The sequence below is a fragment of the Coregonus lavaretus genome, assembly GCF_964263955.1.
Source record: "Coregonus lavaretus genome assembly, chromosome: 26".
NCBI classification, from domain to species: Eukaryota; Metazoa; Chordata; class Actinopteri; order Salmoniformes; family Salmonidae; genus Coregonus; species Coregonus lavaretus.
This window is the reverse complement of record NC_140013.1, coordinates 3,415,072-3,427,553: the sequence shown is the minus strand read 5'-3', so window position 1 is coordinate 3,427,553 and position 12,482 is coordinate 3,415,072. Positions and strand designations below refer to the sequence as shown.

At 43.6% G+C, this 12,482-nt stretch overlaps 1 protein-coding gene across 1 annotated transcript; it reads left to right on the top strand.

Moving 5' to 3' along the window:
- Window positions 1–9,860: 9,860 nt before the first annotated feature.
- Window positions 9,861–11,874, top strand: gpr206 (P2Y purinoceptor 14). The gene is made up of 2 exons (XM_084142838.1): window positions 9,861–10,286; window positions 10,855–11,874. Exons 1-2 carry the CDS (start codon window positions 9,925–9,927, stop codon window positions 11,597–11,599), a joined length of 1,107 nt encoding a protein of 368 aa, XP_083998964.1. The 5' UTR covers window positions 9,861–9,924; the 3' UTR covers window positions 11,600–11,874.
- Window positions 11,875–12,482: the final 608 nt, after the last annotated feature.

The window sequence follows — 12,482 nt, the reverse complement described above, 5'->3', positions numbered from 1 at the left end:
ATGGGCTACAAGACCATTGCCAAGCAGCTTGGTGAGAAGGTGACAACAGTTGGTGCGATTATTCACAAATGGAAGAAACACAAAAGAACTGTCAATCTCCCTCGGCCTGGGGCTCCATGCAAGATCTCACCTCGTGGAGTTGCAATGATCATGAGAACGGTGAGGAATCAGCCCAGAACTACACGGGAGGATCTTGTCAATGATCTCAAGGCAGCTGGGACCATAGTCACCAAGAAAACAATTGGTAACACACTACGCCGTGAAGGACTGAAATCCTGCAGCGCCCGCAAGGTCCCCCTGCTCAAGAAAGCACATATACATGCCCATCTGAAGTTTTCCAATGAACATCTGAATGATTCAGAGGAGAACTGGGTGAAAGTGTTGTGGTCAGATGAGACCAAAATGGAGTTCTTTGGCATCAACTCAACTTGCCGTGTTTGGAGGAGGAATGCTGCCTATGACCCCAAGAACACCATCCCCACCATCAAACATGGAGGTGGAAACATTATGCTTTGGGGGTGTTTTTCTGCTAAGGGGACAGGACAACTTCACCGCATCAAAGGGACGATGGACGGGGCCATGTACGGTCAAATCTTGGGTGAGAACCTCCTTCCCTCAGCCAGGGCATTGAAAATGGGTCGTGGATGGGTATTCCAGCATGACAATGACCCAAAACACACAGCCAAGGCAACAAAGGAGTGGCTCAAGAAGAAGCACATTAAGGTCCTGGAGTGGCCTAGCCAGTCTCCAGACCTTAATCCCATAGAAATTCTGTGGAGGGAGCTGAAGTTTCGAGTTGCCAAACGTCAGCCTTGAAACCTTAATGACTTGGAGAAGATCTGCAAAGAGGAGTGGGACAAAATCCCTCCTGAGATGTGTGCAAACCTGGTGCCCAACTACAAGAAACGTCTGACCTCTGTGATTGCCAACAAGGGTTTTGCCACCAAGTACTAAGTCATGTTTTGCAGAGGGGTCAAATACTTATTTCCCTCATTAAAATGCAAATCAATTTATAACATTTTTGACATGCGTTTTTCTGGATGTTTTTGTTGTTATTCTGTCTCTCACTGTTCAAATAAACCTACCATTAAAATTATAGACTGATCATGTCTTTGTCAGTGGGCAAGCGTACAAAATCAGCAGGGGATCAAATACTTTTTTCCCTCACTGTATGTGTCAAACATTTGACTGGTACTGTATGTGTTATGGTTTTTCAACCTCTGCCATATCGTGGATTCAGAGCTATCTATCTAATAGAACTCAAAGTGTTTTCTTTAATGGAAGCTTCTCTAATGTCAAACATGTAAAGTGTGGTGTACCGCAGGGCAGCTCTCTAGGCCCTCTACTCTTTTCTATTTTTACCAATGACCTGCCATTGGCATTAAACAAAGCATGTGTGTCCATGTATGCTGATGATTCAACCATATACACATCAGCAACCACTGCTAATGAAGTCACTGAAACACTTATAGTTGCAGTCTGTTTTGGAATGGGTGGCCAGTAATAAACTGGTCCTGAACATCTCTAGAACTAAGAGCATTGTATTTGGTACAAATCATTCCCTAAATTCTAGACTTAATCTGGTAATGAATGGTGTGGCTGTTGAACAAGTTGAGGAGACTAAATTAATTGGTGTTACCTTAGATTGTAAACTATCATGGTCAAAAAAAGATAGATTCAATGGTTGTAACGATGGGGAGAGGTCTGTCCGTAATAAAGAGATGCTCTGCTTTTTTGACACCACACTCCAAAAAGCAAGTCCTGCAGGCTCTAGTTTGATCTTATCTTGATTATTGTCCAGTCGTGTGGTCGAGTGCTGCAAGGAAAAACTTAGTTAAGCTGCAGCTGGCCCAGAACAGAGCGGCACATCTTGCTCTTCATTGTAATCAGAGGGCTGATATAAATACTATGCATGCCAGTCTCTCTTGGCTAAGAGTTGAGGAGAGACTGACTGCATCACTTCTTCTTTTTATAAGAAACGTTCATGTGTTGAAAATCCCAAATTGTTTGCTTAGTCAACTTACACACAGCTCTGACACACACACTTACCCCACCAGACATGCCACCTGAGGTCTTTTCACAGTCCCCAAATACAGAACAAATTCAAGAAAGCGTACAGTATTACAGTGCCTTCGGAAAGTATTCAGACCCCTTGACTTTTTCCACATTTTGTCACATTACAGCCTTATTCTAAAATGGATTAAAAAATTAATCCTCAGCAATCTACACAAAATACCCCATAATGACGAAAGCGAAAACAGGTTTTTAAAAATGTTTGCAAATGTACAGTGGGGAAAAAAAGTATTTAGTCAGCCACCAATTGTGCAAGTTCTCCCACTTAAAAGATGAGAGAGGCCTGTAATTTTCATCATAGGTACACGTCAACTATGACAGACAAAATGAGAAAATAAAATCCAGAAAATCACATTGTAGGATTTTTAATGAATTGATTTGCAAATTATGATGAAAAAAAGGATTTGGTCAATAACAAAAGTTTCTCAATACTTTGTTATATACCCTTTGTTGGCAATGACACAGGTCAAACGTTTTCTGTAAGTCTTCACAAGGTTTTCACACACTGTTGCTGGTATTTTGGCCCATTCCTCCATGCAGATCTCCTCTAGAGCAGTGATGTTTTGGGGCTGTCGCTGGGCAACACAGACTTTCAACTCCCTCCAAAGATTTTCTATGGGGTTGAGATCTGGAGACTGGCTAGGCCACTCCAGGACCTTGAAATGCTTCTTACGAAGCCACTCCTTCGTTGCCCGGGCGGTGTGTTTGGGATCATTGTCATGCTGAAAAACCCAGCCACGTTTCATCTTCAATGCCCTTGCTGATGGAAGGAGGTTTTCACTCAAAATCTCACGATACATGGCCCCATTCATTCTTTCCTTTACACGGATCAGTCGTGCTGGTCCCTTTGCAGAAAAACAGCCCCAAAGCATGATGTTTCCACCCCCATGCTTCACAGTAGGTATGGTTCTATTTTGGTTTCATCTGACCATATGACATTCTCCCAATCCTCTTCTGGATCATCCAAATGCACTCTAGCAAACTTCAGACGGGCCTGGACATGTACTGGCTTAAGCAGGGGGACACGTCTGGCACTGCAGGATTTGAGTCCCTGGCGGAGTAGTGTGTTACTGATGGTAGGCTTTGTTACTTTACATGGCCCCAAAAATGTATGCACGCATGACTGTAAGTCGCTTTGGATAAAAGCGTCTGCTAAATGGCATATTATATTATTATATTATACTTTGGTCCCAGCTCTCTGCAGGTCATTCACTAGGTCCCCCCGTGTGGTTCTGGGATTTTTGCTCACCGTTCTTGTGATCATTTTGACCCCACGGGGTGAGATCTTGCGTGGAGCCCCAGATCTAGGGAGATTATCAGTGGTCTTGTATGTCTTCCATTTCCTAATAATTGCTCCCACAGTTGATTTCTTCAAACCAAGCTGCTTACCTATTGCAGATTCAGTCTTCCCAGCCTGGTGCAGGTCTACAATTTTGTTTCTGGTGTCCTTTGACAGCTCTTTGGTCTTGGCCATAGTGGAGTTTGGAGTGTGACTGTTTGAGGTTGTGGACAGGTGTCTTTTATACTGATAACAAGTTCAAACAGGTGCCATTAATACAGGTAACGAGTGGAGGACAGAGGAGCCTCTTAAAGAAGAAGTTACAGGTCTGTGAGAGCCAGAAATCTTGCTTGTTTGTAGGTGACCAAATACTTATTTTCCACCATAATTTGCAAATAAATTCATTAAAAATCCTACAATGTGATTTTCTGGAGGAAAAAAATCTCAATTTGTCTGTCATAGTTGACGTGTACCTATGATGAAAATTACAGGCCTCTCTCATCTTTTTAAGTGGGAGAACTTGCACAATTGGTGGCTGACTAAATACTTTTTTTCCCCACTGTATTTGCTATGAGACTCTAAATTGAGCTCTGGTGCATCCTGTTTCCATTGATCATCCTTGAGATGTTTCTACAACTTGATTGGAGTCCACCTGTGGTAAATTAAATTGATTATATATGATTTGGAAAGGCACACACCTGTCTATATAAGGTCCCAGAGTTCACAGTTGCATGTCAGAGCAAAAACCAAGCCATGAGGTCGAATGAATTGTCCGTAGAGCTCTGAGACAGGATTGTGTCGAGGCACAGATCTGGGGAAGGGTACCAAAACATTTCTGTAGCATTGAAGGTCCCCAAGAACTCCATCATTCTTAAATGGAAGATGTTTGGAACCACCAAGACCTTTGGCCGCCCAGCCAAACTGAGCAATCGGGGGAGAAGGGCCTTGGTCAGGGAGGTGACCAAGAACCTGATGGTCACTCTGACAGAGCTCTAGAGTTCTTCTGTGGAGATGGGAGAACCTTCCAGAACAACAACCATCTCTGCAGCACTCCACCAATCAGGCCTTTATGGTAGAGTGGCCAGACGGAAGCCACTCCTCAGTAAAAGACACATGACAGCCCGCTTGGAGTTTTCCAAAAGGCACCTAAAGACTCTCAGACCATGAGAAACAAGATTCTTTGGTCTGATGAAACCAAGATTGAACTCTTTGGCCTGAATGCCAAGCGTCACGTCTGGAGGAAACCTGGCACCGCTCATCACTTGGCCAATACCATCCCTACGGTGAAGCATGGTGGTGGCAGCATCATGCTGTGGGCATGTTTTTCATTGGCAGGAACTGGGAGACTAGTTAGGATCGAGGGAAAAATGAACGGAGCAAAGTACAGAGAGATCCTTGATGAAAACCTGCTCCAGAGTGCTCAGGACCTCAGACTGGGGCGAAGGTTCACCTTCCAACAGGACAACCACCCTAAGCACACAGCCAAGACAATGCAGGAGTGGCTTCGGGAAAAGTCTCTGAATGTTTTTGTGTGGCCCAGCCAGAGCAAGGGCTTGAACCCGATCAAACATCTCTGGAAAGACCTGAAAATAGCTGTGCAGCGACACTCCCCATCCAACCTGACAGAGCTTGAGAGGATCTGCAGAGACGAATGGGAGAAACTCCCCAAATACAGGTGTGCCAAGCTTGTAGCGTCACACCCAAGAAGACTCAAGGCTGTATTCACTGCCAAAGGTGCTTCAACAAAGTACTGAGTAAAGGGTCTGAATACTTATGTAAATGTGATATTTCCCTTTTTTCTTTTTAATAATAATAAAAATAATACTGTTTTTGCTTTGTCATTATAGGGAATTGTGTGTAGCTTGATGAGGGGAAAAAACGATTTAATCCATTTTAGAATAAGGCTCTAACGTAACAAAATGTGGAAAATAGTCAAGGGGTCTGTATACTATCCGAATGCACTGTATCATATGATGATACAGTATATTGTTGTCACTCAAACCAGAGAACAGAATGGTTTTATGACTCATACCAGAGAACAGTACTGTATTATATATATAATATGTGGATATTTTGCAGCAAAAAAAAAAAAGAGAAGAAATGCCAGTGGAAAATTTGTTTAATCCCCACATGGGGGTAGCGTACTCAAGAGTGTGCATGCAAGAGTGTGCATGCGCACACACAAACACACACACACACACACACAGAGATACATCTCCTCTGTGGTTGTAATAGATAGAGCTACATTTGCATGGCTGGAGGAGGAATGTCTAGAACAGATTATGTTTCAGGAAACTAGAGGCCAGAACAACAGCATTCCAGAGTACCAGGCAGCCACCAACTCCTCCATAGGGCTCTGACGGGCAGCGCCCCTCATTTCATGGTTGTGGTGCCGGAACTGACATGGCCACTCACATTTCAACAACATACTGGTTATTGTGGTTCCAAATGTTGAATAAAAAACTGTGATATAAGAAGAAGATGTGATCCTGATACAGTCAGGATGCTCTCGATGGTAGAGCTGTAGAACGCTTTGAGGCTCTTTGGACCCATGCCAAATCTTTTCAGTCTCCTGAGGGGGGAAAGGTGTTGTCGTGCCCTCTTCACAACAGTCTTGGTGTGTTTGGACCATGATAGTTCGTTGGTGATGTGGACACCAAGGAACTTGAAACTCTCGACCCGCTCCACTTCAGCCCCATCGCTGTTAATAGGGGCCTGTTCGGCCCTCCTTTTCCTATAGTCCACGATCAGCTCCTTTGTCTTGCTCACATTGAGGGAGAGGTTGTTGTCCTGGCACAACACTGCCAGGTCTCTGACCTCCTCCCTATAGGCTGTCCCATCGTTGTTGGTGATCAGGCCTACCACTGTTGTGTCGTCAGCAAACTTAATGATGGTGTTGGAGTCGTGCTTGGCCACGCAGTTGTGGGTGAACAGGGAGTACAGGAGGGGAATAAGCACGCACCCCTGAGGGGCCCCAGTGTTGAGGATCAGCGTGGCAGATGTGTTGTTGCCTACCCTTACCACCTGTCATGAAGTCCAGCATCCAGTTGCAGAGGAAGGTGTTTAGTCCCAGGGTCCTTAACTTAGTGATGAGCTTTGTGGGCACTATGGTGTTGAACGCTGAGCTGTAGTCAATTAACAGCATTCTCACATAGGTGTTCCTTTTGTCCAGGTGGGAAAGGGCAGTGTGGAGTGCGATTAAGATTGCGTCATCTGTGGATCTGTTGGGGCGGTATGCGAATTGGAGTGGGTCTATGGTTTCCGGCATGATGGTGTTGATGTGAGCCATGACCAGCCTTTCAAAGCACTTCATGTCTACCGACGTGAGGGCTACGGGGCGGTAATCATTTAGGCAGGTTACCTTCGCTTTCTTGGGCACAGGGACTATGGTGGTCTGTTTGAAACATGTAGGTATTCCAGACTCGGTCAGGGAGAGGTTGAAAATGTCAGTGAAGACACTTTCCAGTTGGTCCGCGCATGCTTTGAGGACACGTCCTGGTAATCCGTCTGGCCCCGCGGCCTTGTGAATGTTGACCTGTTTAAAGGTCTTGTTCACATCAGCTATGGAGAGCGTGATCACACAGTCATCTGGAACAGCTGGTGCTCTCATGCATGCTTCAGTATAGCTTGCCTCAAAGCGTGCATGAAAGGCATTTAGTTTGTCTGGTAGGATCGGGTCACTGAGCAAGTCGTGGCTTGGTTTCCCTTTGTAGTCGGTGTAGTAGGATTCAATCTTAGTCCTGTATTGACGCTTTGCCTGTTTGATGGTTCGTCTGAGAGCATAGCGGGATTTCTTTTAAGCATCCGGATTAGTGTCCCGCTCCTTGAAAACGGCAGCTCTATCCTTTAGCTCGGTGCGGATGTTGCCTGTAATCCATGGCTTCTGGTTGGGAAATGTACGTATGGTCACTGTGGGGACGACATCGTCGATGCACTTATTGATGAAGCCGGTGACTGAAGTCGTATACTCCTCAATGCCATTGGATGAATCCCGGAACATATTCCAGCAGGAGGTACCAGTCAATCACTGGTACCTCCTGCTTTAGGTTTTTCTTGTAAGCAGGAATCAGGAGGATTGAATTATGGTCAGATTTGCCAAATGGAGGGCGAGGGAGAGCTTTGTATGCGCCTCTGTATGTGGAGTAAAGGTGGTCTAGAGTTTTTTTTCCCTCTGGTTGCCCATGTGAAATGCTGGCAGAAATTAGGTAAAACGGATTTAAGTTTCCCTGCATTAAAGACCCCGGCCACTAGGAGCGCCAGTTCTGGATGAGCATTTTCTTGTTTGCTTATGGCCTTATACAGCTCGTTGTGTGCGGTCTTGGTGCCAGCATCGGTTTGTCATATTTGACAAGCGACCTCTTGATTTGACTTGCAAATGCAGTATCTGGCGCTTGCAATGCCAGGGTTGTGTTTTCGATTCTCACGGGGGGCCAGTATGAAAAATTAAAAAATGTTTTTACATTGTAGTAAAACAAAATACTTCATTTGATATGCGTTGACATCAAATTACATGGCATTACTACATTCTGTAGCAATGTATGTTTTGTTCAATTAAAAAATACATACAATTGAATGTGATTTGATTAAAATGAATGCCTTTAACTACAGTAGATGCAAAAAGGTGGGCGGATCATAAAAAATCTGTTATCTGGATAAGAGCATCTGCTAAATGACTAAAATGATTAAAAAAAATATCTGAGACCTGCTGTTATAGTATTGAGTAATGGTGACCTATTTAACCATAACCACATCACTGTTTCTTGACAAGAGAAAATATTTCCATGCGCTCTCTTCTTCTATGTCTCTCTTACACATACACTCTCACACACACACACACACACACACACACACACACACACACATACGTATGCACACAAGGCTCACGCGTGCATTCACGCATTCTCACTCTCTCTCACCATATATCACAAACACACACACACATTCATAAGCATTCACACTCCCGCATATAAATACAGTGAGGTTCTTCCTTATGAAAAAGGAAGTTGTAGAGAATAGAGAACACACTTTGATCTAACCAGGCGGTCCAGCTGACATACTATATCTTTGTCTGTACAGAAAAAAAGGTAAGAGATATATCCACAACAACATTCTCTATTACATAGTGATAACTTTATAATTCTGCAACAAATTAGTGATAGATTCTTTTTAAAGTAACAGTTTAAGAGAGTAATAGTGGAGAAATGCAGATGAGCATATCTATTTCCCTGTCAGTTAATGCACCAAGGTATTTGTACATATCATGGTAGTACTACTTTTATGCATAAGCATGAATAAACTACTTACAAATAGTTTACAGTCTATTCATAAATTAGTATTTCATCATTTAACATTTATTCGAATGTATACCATTACTTAAGCATTTATAATAATTTATTGATTAAAGTTATTACTACAAAGTTTAACCAATATCATTAATTAATAGTTGTAGATTGACAAGATGCTGCAAGGAAGTGAGGCAGAAGAAAGTTGATATTCGAGGATCCGTATAACAGATAGGAGGGTCGTTCCACGAATAGAGAGACTTTTGCGTCCCTTTGATATTTTAATTAATTTAAATATAGACCACATGGAAAATTCAATAAATCAAATTTTGTATATAAATAAAGACTTGCTAAAGTGCCAAAATTTATCATTTTGACATGCCCCTCTGTGCACCCTCTGTGACTTCTAGGAAGATTTTTACCCACTTAAACCAGACTTTCTCCAAATTTTCACCATCATTGTAAAGCCCTAGTTGTATTGTTGCTTTGACAAAGTAATTTCTAAAGACTATTATTTAATTCATGTGATTAGATGAATCACTAATCACATAAAATAAATAATAATCTTCAAATGTCTGTCCCTCAATTTAAGGTCAACCCTGTTACGTGAACTGAACTCTGATTTTAATATGGTGAAACTATTAATATTTTTATAAAAACCTGGTTCTACTCTTTTTGGCCATTTTGTGGTGTTTTGTGGTGGAAAATTGCGCACGTCAAGCATAACACGTCAACCCTGTTACCCATAGATAAACGGGCTAGAAATGTTTTAACAATTCAAATTGTTTTGTGAAGCTTGCATTCAATTGCCCCTCCCTGTTGCACACAACAAGCTTCCATTCCCCCTGTCACAAGGGATTAATGGCTGATTTAAGATGAAATCGTCAACCCTGTTACGGTCAACCCTGTTACTTTATTTGACACTTAATAGGCACTTAATATAGTATATTTTTTATTTAACCTCAAAAGGTGCTCATTTGGTGGAACGACCCAGGTACTTTAGAGGTTTTTGGGGGATATTGTCTGAGGAGTTAGTTCTCTAAAAAGAACACCTGTTGTTTTAAATGTAAAGCAAGCACAGTCTGTATCCTTTGATGAGAGAACACTGTGTGTTGCAGATCAACATTATTTCAAACAACAAATACTAGAGAGACAAGCTAACAACAAATCACTCCTCTTTACTCTGCTCTATGTGCATAAACCTGTGTACAAAATGGAAGCCAGGCTGCATACCCAGTGAAAGGAGTGGGAGGAACAGACAGCTATTTCAACACATCCTCTGTACAGACCATGAACTACACTGTGGGGAATGGTTCCGGTTCGGCCTCTTGCAACTTGATGGAGGTCTACACTTACCCATTCTTCACCGTAACCTACTCGCTGGTCTTCCTGATGGGCCTGGTTCTCAATGGCTTCACGGTGCGGGTCTACTTCTGCCGAGCCCAGCGCCACCAATCCAGCGTGACGGTATATCTGCAGAATCTGGCTGCGGCAGACTTCTTCCTCAGCCTGTGTCTGCCGCTCCGCATTGCCAACTACGCCACCCACAACTCGGCCCTCATGCGCCACGTCTACTGCAGCTTTGGAGCCACTGCCTTCTACCTCAACATGTACGCCAGCATCCTCTTCATGGACTACATCGCAGCCAACAGGTATTTATTGATAACTGAAGTGTCCGTGTCTGTCAGCCTGTATACCATGGATTTGGTTGTTCTGTCTGACAGCACAGGCAAGAGGCTCTATAAAGAGGGAGATAGCAGTGGAAATAATTCATACAAGCACCCCTGCTAGCCAGCATAAATGGTTGAGACATTTTCCCATTGTTTACGACAGATACTGTAGGTGTTGAATATACAATCTTTATCAAATTAATACAATTTGGCCAAAATCATAATTTTCTTGGACTGCAAAGAGAAGAGACCAGCTGACCCTATCAAATGCCTTTACCATGTCCAGTGACACAACTACAGAAGCAATCTTGTTGGATTTGGATATGTGACTCAAGTTGAATAGTCTTCTTGTGATGATGTATGAGTGTCATCAGTGTTAGCTACCCTTCAAATGTATTGTTTGTTTTGCACATTTCACATTCAAAGGTGCACATTTCACCTCCACCATTCAGGTTGGTAGCCATGTTCATGAATAGAACATCAGTAAGACTCAGTAATGAGTCAGTTCTCAATCCCTGTCACCACTGTTAAGCCATCCTACTGCCTACAGGTACCTGAAGATCGTCCGTCCTCTGGAGACCCACGCCCTGCAAACGGTGCGCGCTGCCCACTACATCTCCATGGCAACCTGGGTCACCCTTCTAGCCTTATCATCTGCGTACCTGACCGTGTCCCTCCTCACCACTTGGGGCACCGATCCCATCCCCGGGACCATGGGCTGTGACGCCCTCCACAGCCCCCAGCTCCTACTGCTCTACAAGATCATCCACAGTTTCTCGGCCGCCATCTTCCTCTTCGTTCTGTTTTCCCTCCTCTTCCTCTACTGGGCCACCGTCCGCAGGCTGCGGCAGGTGCAGCTGAACCAGCAGAACCATCCATCCTGTGGATCCAGCAGGAAACTCAGCAGCTCCAAGAGAAACATGCTAGTTCTGGTCGCCGTGTTCTGCGTGTGCTTCGTGCCGTACCACCTGGTGCGCCTGCCCTACGCCTTCCTCCAGCCCTTCTTGCACAGGTGTGTCTGGAAGCAGGCCTTCTACTACCTGAAGGAGCTGACCGTGCTGCTGTCCGTCCTCAACGCCTGCCTGGACCCACTCATCTACTTCATCTTCTGTAAGGCCTTCAGGGCCCAGCTGGGCTTGAAGATTGTTTTTAGTAAGACGACGACGACGGCACAGCAAGACAGTACAGCCCCACCGCCAGAAGCTAGGAGAATTAGCCAGGGGAACCTGACCACCCTGACACACACCCAGACAAGGACGTCGTTCAGTATGTCGAGACGGGGCAGTGTAATTTAGGGCACACCACACTGCCCTCCTTCTGGACCATGTGCCAGTACAGTTGAATCTGTAGAAAATGGCTGTTGTAAAGGAACTACTGTATGTCATTTAATGCATCAAATTCATCTGATGCTATACATGTAAAACTGTTTTCCTTTGGTAGTCTGTTTACTCTAGCTATTTTTGTAGATATTGTACATTGTCTATCTACTGTCTATATTTTTTAAGCAGCTCTTCTGCATACCTATAAATGATTAGAACTTTGTATTGGGGAAATAAAAGACTGGAACATCCTGGAACGTAAATACTTATTTTGAAGCAAAGATTTGCTAATTTTAAATTTGAAGTCTCTACTCAATACAGAATATTAAATGGGTTACCTATGGGTACCCTTTGGTCTAGATAGAACATACATTTGCCTGGTACTGCTATTTTGCCTAGACCTCAGACATAATTTATCCTTTAATGATGAACTCAGACCACAGCTTGACCTGACTATATCTAACCTGCGGTTTACCTTTACCTTTCTCTGCGATTTAGACAGAGAAATATACTGCTTGGCCTTGTTTCTGTCCCCAAACTCTCTATTCAACCTCCCTGCACACTCATTGTCTTCTTAATCAATGGCTCTAGTATTGTTGTCGACAAAAGTACAGTATTAAATAATTGTGCAATCAATCAATCAAATCATGGCTAAACGTACAGCAAGCTCCAATAAATGATACACATTAGAAATGAGTCCCTGCCCTAATTTCAATGTGTGATCAAAAGCACAGATTAGGGAACAGAAATGACACTTCTCTATTGAGCACGTCTTACTTCTAGGCATCTGTTCCTGTAGCAGAGAGCAGACCGCAGAATCACACCACAGAATGTAATGTCCTCAAAATGTAAAACCTTC